The sequence below is a fragment of the Mustela putorius genome, unplaced genomic scaffold (assembly GCF_011764305.1).
Source record: "Mustela putorius furo isolate JIRA1106 unplaced genomic scaffold, ASM1176430v1.1 tig00003913_pilon_pilon_pilon, whole genome shotgun sequence".
In the NCBI taxonomy this organism is placed as follows: Eukaryota; Metazoa; Chordata; class Mammalia; order Carnivora; family Mustelidae; genus Mustela; species Mustela putorius.
This window is the reverse complement of record NW_025422060.1, coordinates 10,995,165-11,017,245: the sequence shown is the minus strand read 5'-3', so window position 1 is coordinate 11,017,245 and position 22,081 is coordinate 10,995,165. Positions and strand designations below refer to the sequence as shown.

General features: G+C 37.0%; 1 protein-coding gene across 3 annotated transcripts in view; it reads left to right on the top strand.

The window, feature by feature from the left end:
- Window positions 1-6,443: 6,443 nt before the first annotated feature.
- Window positions 6,444-22,081, top strand: part of MINDY3 (MINDY lysine 48 deubiquitinase 3) — an 81,949-nt gene continuing 66,311 nt past the window's right edge. For 2 of the 3 annotated variants that reach the window (XM_004757566.3, XM_004757565.3), the window contains exons 1-2: window positions 6,445-6,773; window positions 19,966-20,045. In XM_004757566.3, the coding sequence (XP_004757623.1) occupies window positions 6,680-6,773; window positions 19,966-20,045 (174 nt within the window). In that variant the 5' untranslated portion in view covers window positions 6,445-6,679. Of the gene's footprint in view, window positions 6,774-19,965; window positions 20,046-22,081 lie in introns of all 3 variants that reach the window. The other variant, XM_045069101.1, reaches the window with a different exon arrangement.

Here is a 22,081-nt window from a genome sequence, read left to right as displayed (position 1 = left end):
TATTTGTCAATTTTTAAACTGTCGGATCCCCAAAGTATATATAGAAAAGTGCCTGTATAGCAGAAAGTAAGAAAATATTTATTGGGTGAATAAATACTAGACCCCGAATTTTAGTGAATGTCTAATGAACATCTTCATTTCAATGCCCTTGAAACGTTGATCATTATCTGTCATTCCATACGGCAGACAGAATAACTCCATCCAAAGATGTTCATGTCCTAATCCTTGGAAACTGTGAATATAACTTGTGTAGATTATGTGGAAAGGGAGAATTAAGAGGAAACTACGATTGCTAATTAGTTGACCTTAAAATAAGGGCATTATCCCAGAGTAGCTGGGTGGACTTAGTGTAATCCCAAGAGTCCTTAAACCTGTAAAAGGGACAAGAGGAGGAGCTCAGAGTGATGTGATGTTTGAAGAATGCAACTAGCTCTTGCTAGTTTTAAAGATGGAAGAAAGCGGTGACAAGCCATGGAATGCAGGCAGCTTCTAGAAGCTGGAATAGGCAAGGAAATGAACCCTTTGCAAAGCCTATAGAAAAATAATCCTTGTGTTTAGCCTGGTGAGATCCTTGTCAGGCTTATGAACTTCAAATCTAACGTAATACATTTGTGTTGTTTAAGTCACTAAATTTTGTGGTAATTTGTTATGATTGCAATGGAAAATTAATACACTTCCTCCCTGTTCTCTTTAGATCTACTTATTCTCTCCTATACCCTCTTTATTACCAGGGACACAGTGGTAATAAAGTGTGATAGGTTTCTCTTTTTTTTTTTTAATTTTTATTTATTTATTTGAGAGAGAGGGTAAGAGAAAATATGAGAGGGGAGAAGGTCAGAGGGTGAAGCAGACTCCCCATGGAGCTGGGAGCCCAATGTAGGACTCGATATCGGGACTCTGGGATCATGACCTGAGCCGAAGGCAGTTACTTAACCAACTGAGCCATTCAGGCACCCAGGTCATAGCCTTCTTTCAGGAGCAGTGTTGGCCTCCTCAAATCCAGTTTCTATGTAGTAGTTTCAGGAAACTTCAGTTCTCAGAAGATACAATCTTGCTCATTTACTCCTGTATCAATATCTGGAACCAAGCACACCTTATAGTTTTGATCCCCATTTGTGTTTCTAATCTGTTTCTGATACACAGAGATGCTAATCTTGTATTTAAACATAGTTGTTTTATTACATTTTTAATATCCCCTTACTTTCATAGTAAATAACTAAGTTTTATCCATTCTATTACTAAAATGTCTTGTGGGATTTGCTCCTCATTGGAACTGTCACTGGTAATGTTCTCCTCTAAGTCCTAAGCATCTCTTCAGGGATTATTGCAGTTAACTTCCTAACTGGTTTAGCTGTTTCCAGGCTTTCACATTTTAATTCATTGTCCTCTGCATACTGCCAGTTATCATTATAAGATATAAGGATGATGTTATTACTATACTGTTGAAAAATCTTAACTAGCTCCTATCATATTTAAAGTCCGTAGTATTAAGAACTGAGTAGTATTAAGGCCATAGGCTCTGGAATCAAATTGCCTGTGTTCTGCACTTTGTTTCAATTCAGCTTCTGGCTCAGAAAAATCTGGGTGTAATAAGTCAAGCAGAGAGAGTCAATAATCATATGGTTTCACTTATTTGTGGAGCATAAGAAATAACACGGAGGACATGGAGAGATGGAGAGGAGAAGGGAGTTGAGGGAAATTGGAAGGGGAGATGAACCATAAGAGACTATGGACTCTGCAAAACAATCTCAGGGCTTTGAAGGGGAGTGGGGTGAGAAGTTGGGTGAGCCTGGTGGTGGGTATTATGGAGGGCACGTATTGCATGGTGCACTGGGTGTGGGGCATAAACAATGAAATCTGTTACACTGAAAAGAAATTAAATTTTAAAAATGCCTTCATTTAAAAACAATAATAATAATAGATGTTCCTTCACCATGTAGTTTAGGAGTCATGGTGAATAGCACATATATCTTAATTTTATTAAACAAGTTTTTTAAATTTTTAAAAATATGTTTTCTTAAATAAAAAAAAAATTTGGGTGTGCATCCTAGTTTTCCCATGTATTGCATGACTCAGGGAAAAGTTTTTATCCTCCTAAGAGATCATTGTAGTACTTTCTCCAGAGTGGTGAATACTGTACTGTAATACATGGAAATTTCTTAGACAGTAACTGGCATGAAATGTGATCAATAAATATTAATTGCTTAACTATATAACATAGTATTCAATGTTATTAAGATTCTGGTCCTTTATATTAGTCTGTCCAGGCTGCCAAAACAAAACACCAAATATTGAGTGACTTAAGTAACAAATTAATTTTCTCACAATTTTGGAGGCTGCAAGTACAAGGATCCAAGTGCCTTCAGGGTTAGTTAGTGGTGAGGCCTCTCTTCCTGGCTTGTAGACAGCCGCCTTCTTAGTGTGTTCTCACATTACCTCTTGTCTATGTGCATGTGCAATCAGAGAGATTTCTGGTGTCTTCCTGTTCTTCTTAGGACACAATTGGGTTAGAGCTCCATCTTTATGACCGAATTTGGCTTAATCACCTCTTTTACAGAACAGTCTTTAAATATACTTATATCAAGGGCTTCAACATATGGATTTGGAGGGGACACAATTCAGTCCATGACACCCTCCTTAACCTGACATTCCGGACTCATCTCTTTCTAGTGATACAAATGCCAGACTCCTGCCATAATAGTATTTTGTGTCAAAAATGCACATCCTCCCATTCTTCTCTTTTCAGAGTTCTATCTGGTTCAAATGCAGAAATAACTGACCTTCCATCTTTGCTCCTATGTTACTTTGTTCAGACCATTAACATAGCTAACATGAGATTAGTATTTTTCAGGTACCTATTTCTTTTATATACAATGTTTTCTGTTAAATGTCATAAACATTGTATAATGTAATTATTATTAATGACCTTCCTTTATGAATGTAGCAGCTGAGCCTCAAAGAAGTTCTTTATTCATCTTATCAAATTTGAGAACACTAAAAATGTGCTTGTTTGTAGAGGATGGTACTATTCACTGATTAGGAAATATTGAAAGAGGAGTAGGTTTTATGGGAAAAGATGTTTTATTTGACACATACCAAGTACAAGGTACCTATGACTTATCCAAGTATGCAAATATTCTGTACCCATTTAATATAGCCAGTCTTGGATTAACATACAATTTGGGACTTAGTCTTCTCAGTCCATCATGGTTAGTACAAGTAAGTGTTTGGTGGCAAATAATCTCTTCTAGTGGTTAGTGAAAAATAATGTGTTAGTGAGTAATAATGCTAAATTATTTGTTTGTTCTATATGTTCAACATTCTTTCTCTTCTCATTTTTACCATATATCTTAATTTCTAAACAGACAATTTTTTAAATCATAGAAGTGGACAGGATCTGAAGTGAATGACACAAGATAATCTAAAGGTAGTTCTTTTAATTTATAGATGAAAAAACACAGTTTAGTTAAAAGTGGCTCGTCCAAGGTCACAATTAGTACTCACATAAGAAGTAACACTCATATTTTCTTAAGTTTAAGTTTGTACTTCTTAATCATATTCATAATCATAACATTCAAAATGTTTTCTCATTCCAATCAAAAGCCTATTCTACCAGTGATTCTCAAGCAGTATTCTGCAGAACATAAATTATGTGAGAAGCTCAGTGAATAAAATTCAAATGTCTTTGAACTCTGAATACAATCCTCTCTTAGAGAGTTGCAGCGAACATTTAACCCAGAATTTAATTTATTTTTATTTTATTTTATTTATTTAACCCAGAATTTAATGATAGAACCCCTTTTCCAGCATGTATTAATTCTAGTAGAAGATGCTTTGGAAATTATGCACTATGCCATATTTGAGAATGACAGTGGTTGGCCTGAATGCTTGGTAGGAAAATTTCCTGCTGAGATGAGGTCAGGCTAATGCAAAGGTAAGAATTTCATTTGTTTGGTAGATTTACACTGTTATTGGAAGATGTAGCACATATTTAAAAAGTTTCATTAATAAATGAGTATGGGATCATTTGAGTAACTTCCTTAGAATGTATTAATCATATTGTAAGGTAGGTTTTTTAAAGATCTGATTTCTTTTAGGTAAATGGAATGTAAATACACTAAACTGGGTGTTTGAGGGCTTCCGGTTGGAGAACTGTTCTTTCCATGGTAATTGCTGGAAACGAGGTAATGAAGTCATTGTTCTTTGTTTGACAAAGAAATGCTGGGAAAGATGGGAAACTAAACACAGAGTTAGGATTTGACAGAGTAATTAATTCTGTTGCTGTGAAGTAGTAAAGAAGCCTCAAGGGAATTAATCATGATGGAAATCTCAGCCCAGTTTTACGGCTGTGCATTGACTTGAATTTGAATTAAGGGGAAATATTTCTAATAAAATTTACACATGAACAGAAAGTTTCTGATTTTTTAGGACTGTCTTTTAGGACTAAAGATTACTCATGCAAACTGTGTACATCTTAATGATATACATCACTTCAATCAAAACCATGGTACTAAGAAAAAAATATGTGCTAAAATATGGAGCAATATAAATACTTCAAAGTAAATTTACATAATTTTCAAGTTATTTTGGTAAGAGAAAGGCATTATTGTCCTGTGCCAGTTGTAAATGCAACAAACTTGACTACTTTCAATATGTATTATGTTTATATATAGTGAATAAGAAAAATTTAAATATTAATTTGCGTTTCTATTATCTTTAAGCAAGTTCAGATTTTAAATGTTATAACTAATGAATTAATCAACATAAATAACTTAACATTAATTTAATATTCCTTGTTAAAAATACTCCCTAATTAAAAAATTTTAAAAGTTGCAAATAAAGAATATAACCTAAAAGTGGAAAGGACATACCAATGTACTGAAGATTTTGCCAGCTTATTGTAGCTGGAAACTTAGAAAAATCACAGATCAAGAAATATTCTATTTTTAAAACTACATTTGGAAGTTTAGCCTTTTTCCCATATCTATAGATACAAAATCAAATCTACAACTACAACTATAATCTATAATCTATAACTATATTAATGGAAAGAAAACAATTGTGGCAAACACCTCTGAACTTAGAGGTCTGCCTCTTACATGCTCTATGAAAGCAGACCCTTCTGTGTCTTTCAGGAAGTGAAATAAATCTATAAATTATAAACAACCAAGCAAACATTAGATATTTAACTGGACCAGTCAGTGCTACTTCCCCTGATCCCTACTTCTCCTGCAAGATAATGAATTTTTAAATTCAGTAAAGGCAAGCATCACTCCTTCTACTAATACTTTTTGATCCAGCAATGTTCAATGCGCCATACTAAGTACTATGAATAAGACAAGTCCTTGACCGCCATATATTTATATCTCAGGAAAGCAAGTAATTCTTTGCAAATACCAGGATGAAGGTAATTATCATAAGCAAGCTACAGAGAAGTTATCACGAAAATTTCAGATGCTAGAATTTTTACTTCAAATTGTAATGACTGGAGCCAGCTTTATTACAAAATGGCATTTACACTATGTCTTCAACAACAGGTCAGATTTGTTTTTGCAAAAATAGGGGTAAAGAGAATTCCAAAGGGCATAAAAATTAGGAGGGTTATCGGTACGGTTCAGGCACTTTGAAAATTCCTCTTTTAACTACAGCAAAGATTGTTGAAGTCGGAAATAAAGTATAAATTAGCAAAAACCCTCTTACTTGTAAACTGTAAAGCACCCATGAGATTTTGCCGTTTTGTTGTCAATTCAAAGGTTAGGCAATAACTCTTCTTTTTCACCAGCACAAATACAAGGTTTTACACAAACTAAATTCACCTGAATGCTTGTCAATGACTAAAACCTGGACTTCAGTCCAGGTGTTGTCCACACACCCTACCCTCTGGAGAGGGTAATGTTGTGGAGATGAAAATGCTCTACCATCTCCAGACAGGCTGTTTTCAGTCTGTTTTCCCTATAAATAGCTTTGTAATTCTGCATTACACCACACCCTTTGGTTACGTATATAATAGTTGGTTGGGCTTTATAGGATTTATCGAGGCACACAGGCTGACAGCCTTCAAATTATCGGTGGTTCTCCATACAGACATGGCCGTTTCCTCCCTGAGACACAACCATCCTCTTAAGAGTTGTAGTTCAGTGTAATCAATATTACAAATTTTAAAGAACGGGCTATGTTCCAGGCCCTAAAGCTCGGGCCTCAAAGCCTACAGCTAAGCCCAGAGCAGCGCGCGGAGGGAGGTGTTTCGGGATGGTAAAAACATGCCAACGCCCAGGGAACCGGACCCGCCGGCCTATTCAGAAACCAACACCCCACCGAAGGCCCGGGGGCTGAGCTCCGGAAGGCTGGCCGACTCCAGAGAGCTGCGAAGCCCTTCCTGCCTCCCACTTCCGCTTCCGGGGAGGTGACTCCCGGGTACTCCCGGCGTGAGGGGCGGTAGCGAAAGGGGAGCCGGAAGTAGCCCGACACTTCCGGTACGGGAAACTCCTTGCTGCCGCTGGGGCTGGCTTGACAGGCGCGGTCTCTGCAAGTAGCTCTGTCTCCTTTCGTCTTCCTCGCGTCCAGCCTTCCAGCTCTTTCGCCGCCGCCGTCCCGCAACTCCTGTCTCCGCAGGCGCCCCTTCCCCCATGTTCCGGGGCAGGAGTCCTGAAAGCGAAGACCCGCTCGCCGGTACCCCATCATGTCCGAACTGACTAAAGAGCTGATGGAGCTGGTGTGGGGCACCAAAAGCAGCCCCGGTCTCTCTGACACCATCTTCTGCCGCTGGACGCAAGGTACCCTGGCTGGGCTCTGACTTCCAGCCGCTTCCTTTGCCCTGCGAGAGGCTAGCTGGACGCCTCTGGCGCCACAGCTCCCCGGCTTGCCCCGCACTGTGTCCCAGTTGCCCAGCTCAGCTCTGAAACTGGACTTTCTAGAAACGCCCTGCCTGCCTTGGGGGGAGTGGTTGAGTAGGAGAAGGGTTACAGCTGAATGGTGCCACTAAAGCCCCGAAGCGCCTCTGCCACTTCTGAGCTCCCCTCGGGCTGGAGAGCAAGGGTGGTGGTGGTTGGGCTGCAGTGTGTGACCCTGAGGGTGTGCCCTGTGCCTCGGTGTCAGCGTCTCAGGAAGTGTTGTGGCCCCCTGAATCTTGACCGACCCCCGCCCCCAACAAGGCTTCATGAAATGGGTGTTCGGTTTAATTTTGGAGAGCGCCAAGTCCGCACGAAAGTCAAAGTGGCTAATTCCAGTGGCTAATTCGGTGTACGAATTTAGTGTTGCTTGCTTATCAGGTGCTCTTTGGACCCAGAGTATCCCCGGCTTTGAGACGGTTTATGTCTATTACAGTTAAAAGCAATGTGGATAATAGTACTTCCTGCGCTGGTCTAATTATCCAGATAGGATTTTGAGTTTTGTAAGAAGTTTTATTAATACGAATGCTAATGAAATAAAAATGACCATTTATTGAATTTCTGCGCTGTGCCAGGCTCTGCGTTAGGTACTTTATGCTAGTAATTATCTGTAATTCTGAAGTTATAATAAAACACAACGTGGCACACTGCTTAAGGTGACTTAAAGACTGGTGAAGTTAAGAGCCTTTGGAGTCAGAAGGATTGGTAATGTAAGTATGTAAAACATCACAGGCTGGTAAATAATAGCATTTCATTCTTATCATTAAATCCATTTTTTAGTAAATACCTGTTCTCAAAGGATTTGGGGGAATTTTAGCATCGTAAATCCAAGTTCCTACCTCATAGTGTGTACTTTGTAACAAAAATGCAGGGTTTATGTAAATCCCTTCCTCTCTCCCACATATGCCTCATTTAAGAGCTGGTAAAATTAGACTCATAATGTTTTACAGTCAGCTTATTTAGCTGATCACTCTTGTTTTGCAGATGAGGAAAATGAGTGGTGGGGTCATAAACAGGCCAGAGTTGGGCAAATTGAAAGAATCGAGTGAATTACAAGTCTCCCAATTCCTAATGCAGCTCTCTTTTCACTTTATTCCTTTGAGTTTCCAAACCATAACATGTAATTAGTTTGGCTCTTTTTACTCATTTTAATTACATCACTGAAGTAATATTTTCTGAAATCTTGGTCTCCTGCATTTGCAGATTTTAAAGCTTGCTTTCCACTTTGACTGAGTTTATCCTAATAATGAACAGCCCAGAAGTATACAAGGCTGTGAAGGATTAAGAAAAATTTTACTTCCTGTGTAATTAATTAGCATTAATTAAGCATTTACAACATAGAATAAGATAGTATTCAGCCTTGTTTATGTTAATACTGAGATGGAGATTCCAGGAGAATTCAGAGGCAGTTCTAGTAGTGGTTAAGAGAAGGCTTTGGAACAGGTGTACTTTGGTCCCAGATTCAAGTTATTTAATTTAGTTAAACCTCAGTTTCCTTCTCTGTAAAATGAAGATAATAGTAGTGTCAACCTTACAGGGTCGTTGTGAGGATTGAAGGCGTGTAAACCCATGGAGGCACTTAGCACGATATCTGACATACGGTAAACACTCAGACATGGAAGTTCTTGAGACTTAATTTAAAAAGTGTTTAATTGTAAGATAAGCCAAAGATCACTCCAGCCATGACCTGATACTTACAAGAAATTATTTGATGAATAACCATTATTTGTTTACTTTTATTAATTTTTTATTGAAGCATCGAGGATACATGATAATTATTATCTAAAATACAACTTTATAATGACATTAGAGAGTGCTGGGCCCTGAAGGTCCTTAACAAGATTCATTCAGTCACTGCCATTTAAAACTAAAGAATTTTTTTTTCTTTTTAGAGTTTGTTTACATTGTGGATATATAATTCTTCAGGGTTTTACATTGATCAGGATTTTCAGGCAACCGAATTTGTGTTTTTAATTTACCATCTCTGAGAGGAAGGTTGTTACTGGTTTTGCGATGTTAACTGTTGTATTCATCTAGAGGCAAAAATCATTGCTGAAGATTGCTTCGGCAGTCATTTGGGATTATGAGACTAGGCACAAGAAACTGCTGTGCTGCACTTGCCTTACAGCATTTGTAATGTGACACCAACTTTGGCTTTATTTCCTAGTCTGTAACTGCTCTGACAACTGTATTCTTACGAGTTTTTTGGAAGCTATTTATAAGTGTGAGATGTTTAGGGTAAATATTTGTAAAATTATGTTTAGGCATAGTCCATTTATGAACCTATATTGATCACATTAAAAGTTTTGTGATACATTAGAAAAAGCTGCAGGAGTTGCTGCAGCACAGAGTTGGGTTTTTTTCTGAATTGATTTAACAATGTCAGATAATACGTGAAATCAGTAAGCCACAGAAGTGGCACATAGTTGTTTTAATTCACTTGGCTGTTTTAGATAATTCCATTCTATAACTCCTTTTTCTTTGGGGGAAAAATGGCATTTTGTGGGATTTTGGTTTGGGTTTTTTTTTTTTTTTTTTTGTGGGGTTTTGTGTGTGTGTTGGGGGGGGTTGCCAGTTTCTCCTTGAAAGACCATAAGTCACATAATTTAAAGATTTGCAGCTGTTATTTTCTTTTCCTTTTTTTCTTTTTTAAAGACTTTATTTATTTACTTGACAGAGACAAAGTGAGAGAGAAAACACAAGCAGGGCGAATGGGACAGGGAGAAGCAGGCTTCTCTCTGAGCAGGGAGCCTAATGCAGGGCTGGGTTCCAGAACCCTGAAATCATGACCTGAGCCGAAGGCAGGCACTTAACAACTCAGTTGTTATTTTCTAACTTGGAAATTGAGTCTCTGCCCCTGCCTCCTTTTCTCCTGCTCAGTTGCCTATGATCATTTTTTAAGAAAAGTGTATATTTTCTACCTCTTATTCAGAAACACCATTTATTCTCCTTGCCCTTTTTCCCACAGACTACAGCAGTGTTCCAGGCCTCTGCAGGTTAGGATGGGAAGGCAGACAAACAATAAGCATAGCACAAATGAAGTACATGTAATAGAAAGTAAAGAAATAGGGAGTTGTGGAGTGGGGTGGCATGGCTAGCCCTTATTTTAAGATGAGATTTGAGCAAGCACTGGAAGCAACTGAGTTAGTTATGCACTTATATCTGAAGAGTGTTCCAGGCAAAGAGAATAGCCATTATAAAAGACTTGATGGAGAATATTCCTGGCTTTTTGTTCAAAGACCAGGAAGGAAACTAGTTCAGCTGTAAAAGGAATGAGAGAAGGGGAGAGTAATAAAAGATGATGTAAGAAATAATTTTCATACAATGGCCAGTAAAGCCTTATAGGCCATGGTAAGGACTTTGGCGTTTATTCTGAATGAATGAGAGGTCATTGCAGAGTTTGGAGCAGAGAAGAGAAACAACATGACAAGTTTGTTTGTTTGTTTGTTTGTTTGTTTAAGATTTTTTAAATTTATTTGATGGATCACAAGTAGGCAGAGAGGCAGGCAGAGAGAGGGGGGAAGCAGGCTCCCTGCTAAGCAGAGAGCCAGAGGGGCTCAATCCCAGGAACCTGAGATCATGACCTGAGCAGAAGGCAGAGGCTTAACCCACAGAGCCACCCAAGCGCCCCCGACATGACAAGTTTTTAAAGGACTGATCTGACTGCTGTGTTTGAGGATAGACTGTAGTGGCTTGAATGAGACAGCAAGATCAAATGAGAGACATTTGCAGGAATCCAGTGGGGTAGAGATGGTGGGTCAGACCAGGATAGTAGTACTGGGAATGGAAGCCAAGTGGTGCAATGGACCAACTCCCAGCAGAACCAAAATAAGAGTCATTTAGATCTGACAGGATTAAGTATAAATCTTATTATACATGAAAACATTTTGACTTATTGAGAATTTGTTTCCTTTTCAGTATTGATTGTCCAGTTCAGTGTTTGGCAAACTTTTTCTGTGAAAGAGTCAGCTGCATTTGTTGTTTCTGTCTCAGTACTCATCTCTACCATTGCAGCAAAAACAGCCCTAGATAATATAGGTATGGCTGTATTCCAAAACTGCATTCACAGAAACAGGTCAACCCCTGATCTAGATGATAAGCTCCAAGACACCTTTATTTTTTTCCTTTCCTCTAAGTTTTAAGTTATTTTATCATTTAACCTATTAGATTAACCCAAGAGGGAGAAACACAATTCCCATTTATACAGTTCATTGTTTGGTGGGGTTTTGTGCAGGTGGATGGAGAATGGAGATATAGTTGGCTGAAATTAAGAGTTTGGACTTTTGGTATAGGACAGTTTTTGTTATGTAATATGAAAAAAAATTTAACAAATAATTTATGTAAGTGAGGGATCAGTTAAAATATAAGTATCAAATGTATTTATAAGTTAATAGATTTTTTATGATTTAACATTCTACCAAATAATAAAATGATAAACCAGTATTATTATTGTTGTTATTATTATTGAGAGAGGGCGAGCAGGCATGTGCAAGCAGGGGAAGGGGCAAAGGGAGTGAGAATTTTTAGTGGGCTCCCAGCCCAGGGCAGAGTCTGACATGGGGTTCTTTCTCATGACCCTGAGATCATGACCTGAGCTGAAACCAAAAGTTAGACTCTTTATTTTTTTGTAATTTTATTTTATTTTATTTTATTTTTTCAGTGTTCCAAGATTTATTTATGTACCACATAAACAATGTACCACACCCAGTGCTCCATGCAATACGTACCCTTCTTAATACCCACCACCAGACTTACCCAACCCCGTATCTCCCTCTCCTCAAAAACCCTCGGGTTGTTTCTCAGAGTCCACAACTCTCGGTTCCTCTCCCTCTCCGCTTTCCCCCAACTCATTTCTCCTCTCCATCTCCCAATGTCCTCCATTTTATTCCTTATGCTCCACAAATAAGTGAAACCATATGATAATTGACTCTCTCTGCTTGACATATTTCACTCAGCATAATCTCCTCCAGTCCCGTCCATGTTGATACAAAAGTTGATTATACATCCTTTCTGATGGAGGCATAATACTCCATTGTATACATGGACCATATCTTCTTTATCCATTCGTCCGTTGAAGCACATCTTGGCTCTTTCCACAGTTTGGCAACTGTGGCCATTGCTGCTATGAACACTGGGGTACAGATGGCCCTTCTTTTCCACTGCATCTGTATCTTTGGGGTAAAGACCCAGTAGTGCAATTGTAGATTCATAGGGTAGCTCTATTTTTAATTTCTTAAGGAATCTCCACAGTTTTCCAAAGTGGCTGCACCAACTTGCATTCCCACCAACAGTGTAAGAGGGTTCCCTTTCTCCACATCCTCTCCAACACTTGTTTACTGTCTTGTTAATTTTGTCCATTCGAACTGGTATGAGGTGGTATCACAATGTGGTTTTGATTTGAATCTCGCTGATGACTAATGATGAGGAACCTTTTTTCATGTGTCTTTTAGCCATTTGTATGTCTTCTTTGGAGAAGTGTCTGTTCATGTCTTCTGCCCATTTTTTGATGTGATTATCTATCTTGCGTGTGTTGAGTTTGAGTAGGTCTTTATAGATCTTGGATATCAGCCCTTTGTCTGTAGTGTCATTTGCGAATATCTTCTCCCATTCCATGGGTTGCCTCTTTATTTTGTTGATTGCTTCCTTTGCTCTGCAGAAGCTGTTGATAACGGACTGAACCAGGCACCTTGATCTACCATTATTCATTAATGATTCTTCCAAAAAGGAGGATAATGTGGATCATTATCATTTCAGAGGTTTTTGTTGTTGGATGCCTCTTTTTTCTCTCAAGGATAGATATTCCTTTCTCCAGCTTACCTGAGTCATGTCACCTAAGATCCAATTCTTTTAAATTAAAATTTGTAAGTTTATATGACAAAATTAATTTCTTGGTACTTTGAATACATTATGTATATTTTAGTTCAAAGTATCTATCATAAATTCTTACATTGCATTATGCTTTACAGTTTTTCAAAGTCTTATTTAATCCTTGCAACAACCCTGAGAGACCGCAAAGGATAAATGTAGTTTTCTTCATTTTTATAAAGGGGAAACTAAGGTACAGTTCAGATTTGACTCAACCAATATCACAGAGTTTATAATGACAAACCAGGTCTTTCTATGGGCTTTTGTTTACTTCAGAGCTTAGTGTTATGGAGGCAGAAGTTAAAAAACTGATTTGAATAATGTATATATGGGTAGTAAGTCATATGAAAGTAAAAGATTGGAAAACTACAAAGATGTTCATGACTTAGGTTTAAATTTGTTATGAGCTATAAAGCAGATTTCTATGTCTGTAGAACTGTGGGAATGTGATACTAAATTATATATTTGTGATCATATGCTTTAGATGACTAATTTCAGATCTAATCAGAAAAAAACCATTTTGAGAAAAAATAATTCCTTTTAGAAGTAGGAAATTATTTGAGTGTAAGAATACAAGAGAAATAACTGTATATCCTAAAAAACTTAAACTCAAGTGAAACCTTATTATAAAGGGAGAAGCCTACTTAACCTAGTCCTATTTTAGCATAGAATATTTAATTTACATTTAGTTGACTTTATTATATTTATTTTATAATAACCTTTGTGCATTATCAGCACACTGGAACATGTATACTGTAATTAAACAGAATTTGGAGTATAGCAGATCTGCCTAGAATTCTCTCCATGGGATTTTTCTATGTAACATACAAAAGCAACTCACTGTAGTTCATTTCAGCTATAAGACTTGCCCATGGAGCTTGAAAACTGCATTACATTGTTAGTAATTTTAAGGAAGGTAAAATTCATTATTGATTCATGTTTATTACATACCTCAAATGTTTGATAGCTTCTAGTTTCACTTCTGCCCTTGGGCCCAACGTCAAAGATCCTTTCCTGTTCCTGTAGGAACAGAACTGGATGGAGTAAGGGGCCTTTTGGCTTCATCTCTTGTTCCTAGATTGGATCTCAGATTTGGTTGTCTTGATGTGATAACCAGCACCCTTAGATTTCATTTGTCCTTATTAAATTTGTCCTGTGCATCTTACCTATTTCTCATCCTCCGTATAGCTTGTCTTCTATTTTGTTTCTCCCAGGCTGCTGCGTATTGAGGGAGAAAATTGTGGTCAGCATCAATGCAAATGTAGTAATCAAACCCTAGCTGAGCCCTCTGCTTTTCTCTCGGTTCTTTATCTTGTCAGCTTTTCTTAGTGCTTTTTAGAATTAACATTCCCTCAGTTCTCTTTTTCTCCCATTCCCCTCATTCTTATTCAGTAATACCACTTCCTCTTTGTGTATATATTTAATTTAGAAGCCTGCTAAAATTCACTTCTTCTGCCAGGCCAATGGCTTTCAAGTTTTTTTTTTTTTTTTTAACTAGAGGCCTCATTATACTCTGAAAAGTATTAAGTACGTCAATATGAAAAATAAAATTAATGAGACCTGAAGCATTACTTTACATTTCTGTAAGTCTCTCTAATGTCTGGCTCATTAGAAGACGGCTGGATCCTCACATTTGCTTCTCTGTTCAGTCTGTTGCAGTCTGTGTTAGGAAGAATATGCAGAAAATCCAGCCTCACAAAGGTTTGTAAAGTAGGAATCATAAAAAAGCCTTTTTAGGTAATTGTGAATATTCATTTTTGATACAACACCAGAACTTGACCGGTGGTAGTTTCTTAGAGGTTATTCGCAGTATGGAATCTGAAACCACATGAATGAATTTTTTGTACTCTCTTAATTGAAAACCATTGGTTTGTCTTGTACTTTGAATGAATCTTTACCTGTGCATTCATATCTGATAGCCATGCATCAGTCATTTGAAAGTTACTGGTCCACTGGTTTATTCACATATTCCAAATGATAATACACTTCATTCTACAATAACAAAAATCACATTTATTACTGTCACCACTGATCTCATTAGAAGAATATCCAAGAATTGAGATGCTGTCAAGTTCACAGTGGTAGATGCAAGTTTTCCAAAATTTTAGTTATGCTCGAAAGCCTAAAATTTTATCACTGGCAAATATAACCGTCAGTTATTTTTCTCGATGTAGCAGGCTCACTTCATTCCCTTCTTAGAAAGTGTTTGCCGCATAATCAAGTCTGAATAATCATAGTTTGTTAGTACCTCTTCAGAATAAAAACAGTGCTCTACAAAAAAGTATGTCCAGCTTGCAATTCAGAAAATTACATACATGCATTTCCTGGAGACAAAGATCAGTCATCATCAAGGTATGTTGCACAGGTGCTTTGTGGGTAGTTTCCATTTTGTCATGCAGAATAATTTTTAAAAGGACACTTTATTCAAGTCAAAATTTAATAAAAATAGCATCAGTGAGGGCATTCTTTAGTTAAACAGGCTTCTTTATGTGTGTTTGAGAGAGGGTAGTTTTGTTTACTGGGATGGTGACTGCTAGTACAGTTTAATGACACACTTTGTGTGTGCTAAGACATTAGCAGTCACACCTATCGCTTTTGTACCATGGCTATGAAAGTCAACACAGTGTAAAGGGCAAAAAATGTCTTAGTATCCTTATGAGAATTATTTTTACTCCTAGTAGATCCCCTGAAAGAGTCTCAGATTTTCAAGTTTCTATAGACCACACTTGGAGAATCTCTTTTTCTCCAGTCCTGTCTGCACCCCACCACTCCACAACTCTTTCAAGACTTAGAGTCTTTAAACTTCCTTTTTCCCATGTAATCACTCATGCCCTTCAATCCATATAAATAATAATTTTTTATCCAGCTATGTTTTAAGTTACCATATGTTTCCCCTTCATTGGTTTGACAAGTAGTTTGCATTTACTCTTTCTCCTTATATTCTGAATCACAGTTCAACCCTTTAAAATTTGCTTACACTCTCCAGTGCTTTAGATTTCTTTTTGTATTCCCAGTGATGTGCTTAATGCAGTGTTTTATGTTTTACTCTGCTCAGCAGCATTTGAAGCAAGTGACTACTCTCTGCTTCCTGGAGGACTTCAGTGTGTTTTCCTCTTACCTTTCCAATCTTTGTCCATCTTTACTGATTCAGCCTCTGCTAATTTTTTGATGTTCCCATCTCCATTATTTTTGTTTTACATATTCTCATTTACTTGACTGCCAATGTTGACGATGATTCAAATTGTGTTTAATCCTAGTACTTGCCCTGAGCTCCAGACCGGTATTTCCCCACTTCTAAGAATTGTTGCCAAATGGGAGCACCTCGGTGGCTCAGTCAGTTAAGCATCTGCCTTCCACTCAGGTCATGAACTCAGGGTCCTAGGATCAAGCACCACCTCGGGCTCTCCACTCAGTGGGGAGTCTGGTTCTCCCTCTCCCTCTGTAATCTCTCTCACTTTCTCTTTCTCAAATAAATAAATAAATAAATGTTGCCAAATGGTTATCTCAACTGAACTTGGCACACCTAGAAACAGACTCTCCCGTTACCTTCCCTTGCAATATTTCAAAACTATTTATTGAGCATTACTATACAGTATACTAGGAAAACAGTGGTCAGCAGAACAGGCAAGATACCTGTAAGGCAAATATTAAACATGTAAGCAAGCAGTTACTTGTAGTAATCACAGAATATGAAAAGTACTAGTTGTGCTTAATGGTAGAAGAGACCTACTTAGATAGATTTATCAGGGAATATCTCTGAGAAGTTAACGCCTAAAATGAGAATGAGATGGATTCAGGTTTCTGAAGAGAGAAGAAACAGCAAGCACTAGGGCTGAAGTAAAGACTTTTAAGTAAATTCACTGTAGATGATGAATATGAAAGTGAACTAAGAAAATGTGGGTTTGATAGATCACGGTGTCTTTTAAGGCCATAAAAATGAGTTTGGGTTTCATTTTAATTGCTGTGAAAAGCCACTGAATTGTATTAAGTAGGCATGACAAAATCTGATTTCCAAGGCTACAGTATTCCTCTGATAACTATGGTGAGCATATAAGGATTGGGAGCAGGGTAAGTGGGGAGGAATGGAGTCCTCTAGTTGGAAACTTTTAACAGTACTCTAGGTGAGCGATGACAGTGGTTTGAATCTCAGAGTAGACCAGAGATGGGATAGAATAGACAAATATAAATCATGTTTTCGGGTCTTGAACCAAGAGGATCTTGCCTTAAAATGACAAAGGGTTAACAAGTGTTTCAGGTCACAGTATGTTCAAAGGGTAAGAAACCTGACAGAAAATGGATATTTAATGACCTGAAAGATACTCAGCATGCCTGAAGTCCAAGAGGAAGAGTGGCCAAGGATGAGGTAGGAGATTTAGGTCGAAATCAGATCATACAGGACCATGTTAAGAAAACTAAACTCTCTTTATGTCTGGGATTATAATCTGGGCTCTGTTTGAGAATTCTCTGATTATAACCAATAATGGAAATCTTGAGAGTGGATGAGTTACACAAGGAGAATGTATGGAATGAAAAGAACATAGATCCTAAAGCCAAGACGTGAGAAACATTAACATTGAAGAGGAGTGGATTGAGGGGACTGAGAAGAAATGGAAAAGAAAAATTTGCCACAAGAGAAACCAGTAAAGCCAAGGGGCAAAGGTTTTTCAGAAGAAGCCCATGGTCAGCATTGCTGATGATTCTCTGGAGAATAAATAAGAAAAGACTTGAGAAATTGCCCGTACTGGTCATAGATGAACTTGGTGAGAATGAATTTGGTGCAGTGAGAGGTTGAAAATTTGGGAGATTGAATAAATTGTAAGGAGAATAATATTGTAAGGTTAAATAAGTATAAGGAGATTAAAAGAGTGCCTGTGGACAACTAGGTGGGCTTTGAGAGGGTGGTGATTGGAGTTTTTGGTTTTTTTTTTTTGGTTTTTTTTTTGACCATCAACTGCATTTTTTTTTAACTTAGACTTTACTTTTTTAGAGGAGTTTTAGGTTTGCAGCAAAACTATGGGGAAGCTACAGAGATTTCTCATATACCTTCTGCTCCCACAATGTGCATAGTGCTCCCCTTTTACCATTACACCCCACCAGGGTGGAATATTTATTAATTGATGAACCTGCACTGATGTCATTATCACCCAAGATCCATAATTTACAGCTCACTCTTGGTGTTGTGCTTTCTCTTGGTTTGGACAAATGTATAATGACATTTATCCATCAGTGTGGCTTCACTGTATTTCCCTGCCCTAAAAATGTTCTGTGCTTTGCATGTTTATCCCTCTTCCCTTTGTTCCTTCACCAATCCCTGGAAACAACTCATCTTTTTATGGTCTTCATTGTTTTGCCTTTTCCAGGGTATCTTATAGTTGGAATCATACAGTATGTAGCCTTTTCCAGTTGGTTACATCATTGAGTAATAGGCACTTAATATTCCTCCATGTCTTTTCATGACTTGTCAGCTCATTTATTGTTTTAGTGCTGAATTATATTTTGTTGTCTGGATTACTGTAGTTCATTTACCCACCCATTCACTTACTGAATGAAGACCAGCTTAGCTGCTTCCAAGTATTAGCAGTTATGTCTCAAGGAGCTATAAACATCTGTGTGCAGCTTTTTGTGTTGACATAAGTTTTCATCTCTTTACTCAAAGAATTTTGGGAGGATTCTTAAGGAGGAGGATTGGTTTTTGAATATGTGAGAAACAGGTTTAAGCCCTGTTTGAAAGAGAAGGATTGAAAGGTTGAGAGAGCAGAGGTGGGATGGAATGGGATCCTCTATGCTGTTTCTTATCTCAATTGTTACCACCTACTCTCTCAAGCTAGAAACTTCAGAGTCTGCTCTCATTTCTTTGCCCCACTTGTATGTGCTCATCAAACCTTAATTTTTACCTAAGAAATACTATCTAGGTATAGTTTCTCCTCTCCATACTAATGGCAATTTTATTAGGTCGCTAGCATCTCTATATGGCTGTTGAAACAGTCTCATCCCCGTTCTGTTCCTTTAAAAAATGGGGGGGGAAAAAAAGGCAGTATGATCATATTATAGTTCAATTAGTATTTGTCATGGTCTGGCCTTTCCCAGTACTACCCTCTTGTCAGCTTTCCCTCCCATTTACCATCTCCCCCATACTACCCTTAAGCTACATTAAATTTCCCCCTGTCCTATAAACTTGTCCCTTTTCTTACCAAACTCTTTCCTTTAATAAAGGTAAGTTTTCTTTACCTGAAAGTCATTCCTCATCCTCGTCCTCACAAATTCCTGTTCAAGATCAGCCTCAAAATCACCTATTGTGACTTGACTCAGGCAGAGTAAATCATTTCTTTCTGTATCCATAATACTGTTTTCATATTTCTGTTTTAATATCCATTTATGCTTTATTTGTTCATATGTCCATGCTCACCTGTACTGTTGGCTCCTGCACACGAGGGACTTTGTCATTCACGCGTACATCCTAGATGCTTGCTGTAGTATTGTATGTTCATTAAGTGTTCGTGGGATGAATGACTGAACTACAACTATTAGTGAAACTTTACATATTCCTACCATGTTGGAATTAGAAATGATCATTTTAAAGATAACTACACAGAGACCTAGGGAGGTGAAATGATTTCCCAACAGTGATACCGATAGTAACTCGGTCCTCTGGACCTCTGGCCCTATACAGTCTGTAGGAACATTTACTAGTTGTTCTGTCAGTGCTGGTTGGGTAATAGTGAAATTGAGCTAGAGCTAGTATGAGCACATTCATAGTCTATGATGCCTTTAATTTTTAGCTTATAGAATATGACTCAAAGATTTGAATGAAAAATATATTCTATATGGAAAGGATCCTGAAATTCTGTTTGAAATCAGTAGATAGACTAGTCTTTCTTCAAATAAATTATTTAGTGTTCTTTTACTAAGGTCCACACTTTATCCCCTTAGTCCACTTAGGAGGATCCCTACGTACAAATTTTGTGTGTGCATGTGTGAGTATGTTTATGTGTGTTTACATGCATTTGGGGCACAGGGTGGGAACAGGGACTCCAGATCTCTTTTCAGAGGGTTTCTTGATTCCCCAAAAAGTTAAGAACCACTGTGCCTGAATAACTTGGAGATATTTTGCTTTTGTAATAAGTGATCTTTCTCAAAGCAAAGTACATTAAACATTCTTTGGGCTGCTGTTTGAATTACCTTTTTAATCTTTGCTACTTGCTTTCATTTTTAGGGTTTGTGTTTAGTGAATCAGAGGGATCTGCATTAGAACAGTTTGAAGGTGGCCCCTGTGCTGTTATTGCACCTGTTCAGGTAACATAGACTACTTTACCGACTCCTTAGAGGGACATGTTCAAACGTTTCATATTTGACTTTTCGTTTTCTACTGTGTATGTAATTAGATGATGAGTTATCTCTTCACTTTTGTTCATGTAAATTGCTATAAATATCCAAAAATAAAAAATGAATTCAGAACATGGGCAGGTTATGCAGCAATAGCCTTTTAACGGTCTTTATTTTCAAGAAAACATAATAGGTGTTCTCTAACCTTCAGAAAATGATGGTGACATTGTTCTAGAATAGTGATCCTATCAAATCATAATGTTTTATGCTACTGTTAGGTATATCATAGCAATAATACTCTTTTCATTTGTACTTTCTGTAAAAATGATTTTCCTACAAAGTTGAGGATGAGTAATACTTCCATGCTCTGAAACCGTATACATTTTTAAAATAAGCTGTATTTACAGTTTTAGGCTGTTGGCTTTTAAAATAAAATTAATGGTAACTGACTACAAACAGAATTTCCAAAATTTAATAAAAAGAGGTTTTTCTTTGACGAGATAGTGTTAATCTGAATGTGTGTGTGTGTGTGTGTATGAGATTTGAATCCTAATGTATTGTTTGAATTTCAAAGGCCAATTTGCTGCGAATGTTACATTGTTAAAACCACATATTGAATTTTCAGTTTACTGTAATACTTTAAAATGTCTGAACAGCAGTGTCACTTCGCAGCTGGTCTAAGAGAAGCTGGAATTGATTATGTTTTAATCAGCACGTTTTGAAAATACATATTTAATGTGATATTTATTATTCATTGGGCATAAGGAACACATTCCTGAACTTTGTTAGCTACAACGTAAATTTGTCTCTCAAGCCTTATGCTCCTCATTATTAAATTAAAAATTTATCTCTGAAGGAGGCGGCAAAAAAAAATCTTTCATGACTGAGTCCAAAATGTATCTTTTATAGTTCATCATTTTTCTTTAAAGGGTAAATTTGATTTTTTTTTTTTTTGCATTAGTAGAATTACAAAAAAAATAAGAAAAATTTGAATGTTTGAATGTTGCCTGGGAGTAACTGAATATAAAGAATAAAATTTAACTGTAAATTAGTATTAGAGTTGTTATAATATTATGCTGGGCACAGATTTTGGTTGCTTTCAGAATCTTATTAACTGAATTTAAAGATTCCTTATCTTGTCAGTATTTAAATTAGATTATATTAACACTGCCCTTCCTGGTTTTTTTACTAAAAAATCTATGAATGTAATTAAATGCAAGGTATATCACAGTTCCCTGTTTTATAAAATTTTATAAAATTTATAAAAATGTGAAGTTTTACAAAATTCGGTATATTTCCACAATGATAGCTGTTTTTGCAAGGAATAATTGTAATGTTCAAAGCCCTCTTGTATCTTTGAGGTTGTAATTTAGCTTCATAGTCACATAAATATTCTCAATCATAGAATTATGGGTTTCTTTTTTTTTTCCTCAGTGTAAAAGTCAAAACTGAGCCTTTAAGCCTAATGAAGGGAAATGAGCAAGTCTAGATAGTAAAACTTTTTTAAACTATAAAAATTAGAATATGGTACTATAGCCAGAAGAGTAGGCATATTATGGAACCCAATAGTTAATACTGGACAAATGACATTACATATAGCATTTTACCAAGAATTTATCACATACTGCAAATCAATGGTAGAATAAAATGATATTTAATGAATGTCACTTGATAAAACTGCCTGCCAGTTTGAGGGGAAAAAATGAATTTAGACGAGCTGATAGCATATATCAAATATGTTCTTGATATAAGATTTAACCACAGAAAAACTAAAACTAATGTATTGTCAGCACTAGAGAAAGGATGAGTTCCAGGCTCAGAAAAATATTTGTAGTGAATATTAGCAGTAAGTGGATATTGTTGTTCTTATACAAGGAACTTGTACAGATTGGTTAGAAAACACTAAAACTCGTCAGTGGTGAAATGATGTGTATAGAGTCATCACAGGTGGAATAGTGATCGAGAACTAGAGAATCAAAATGTTCAGTCTTACTAGGAATCCAGAA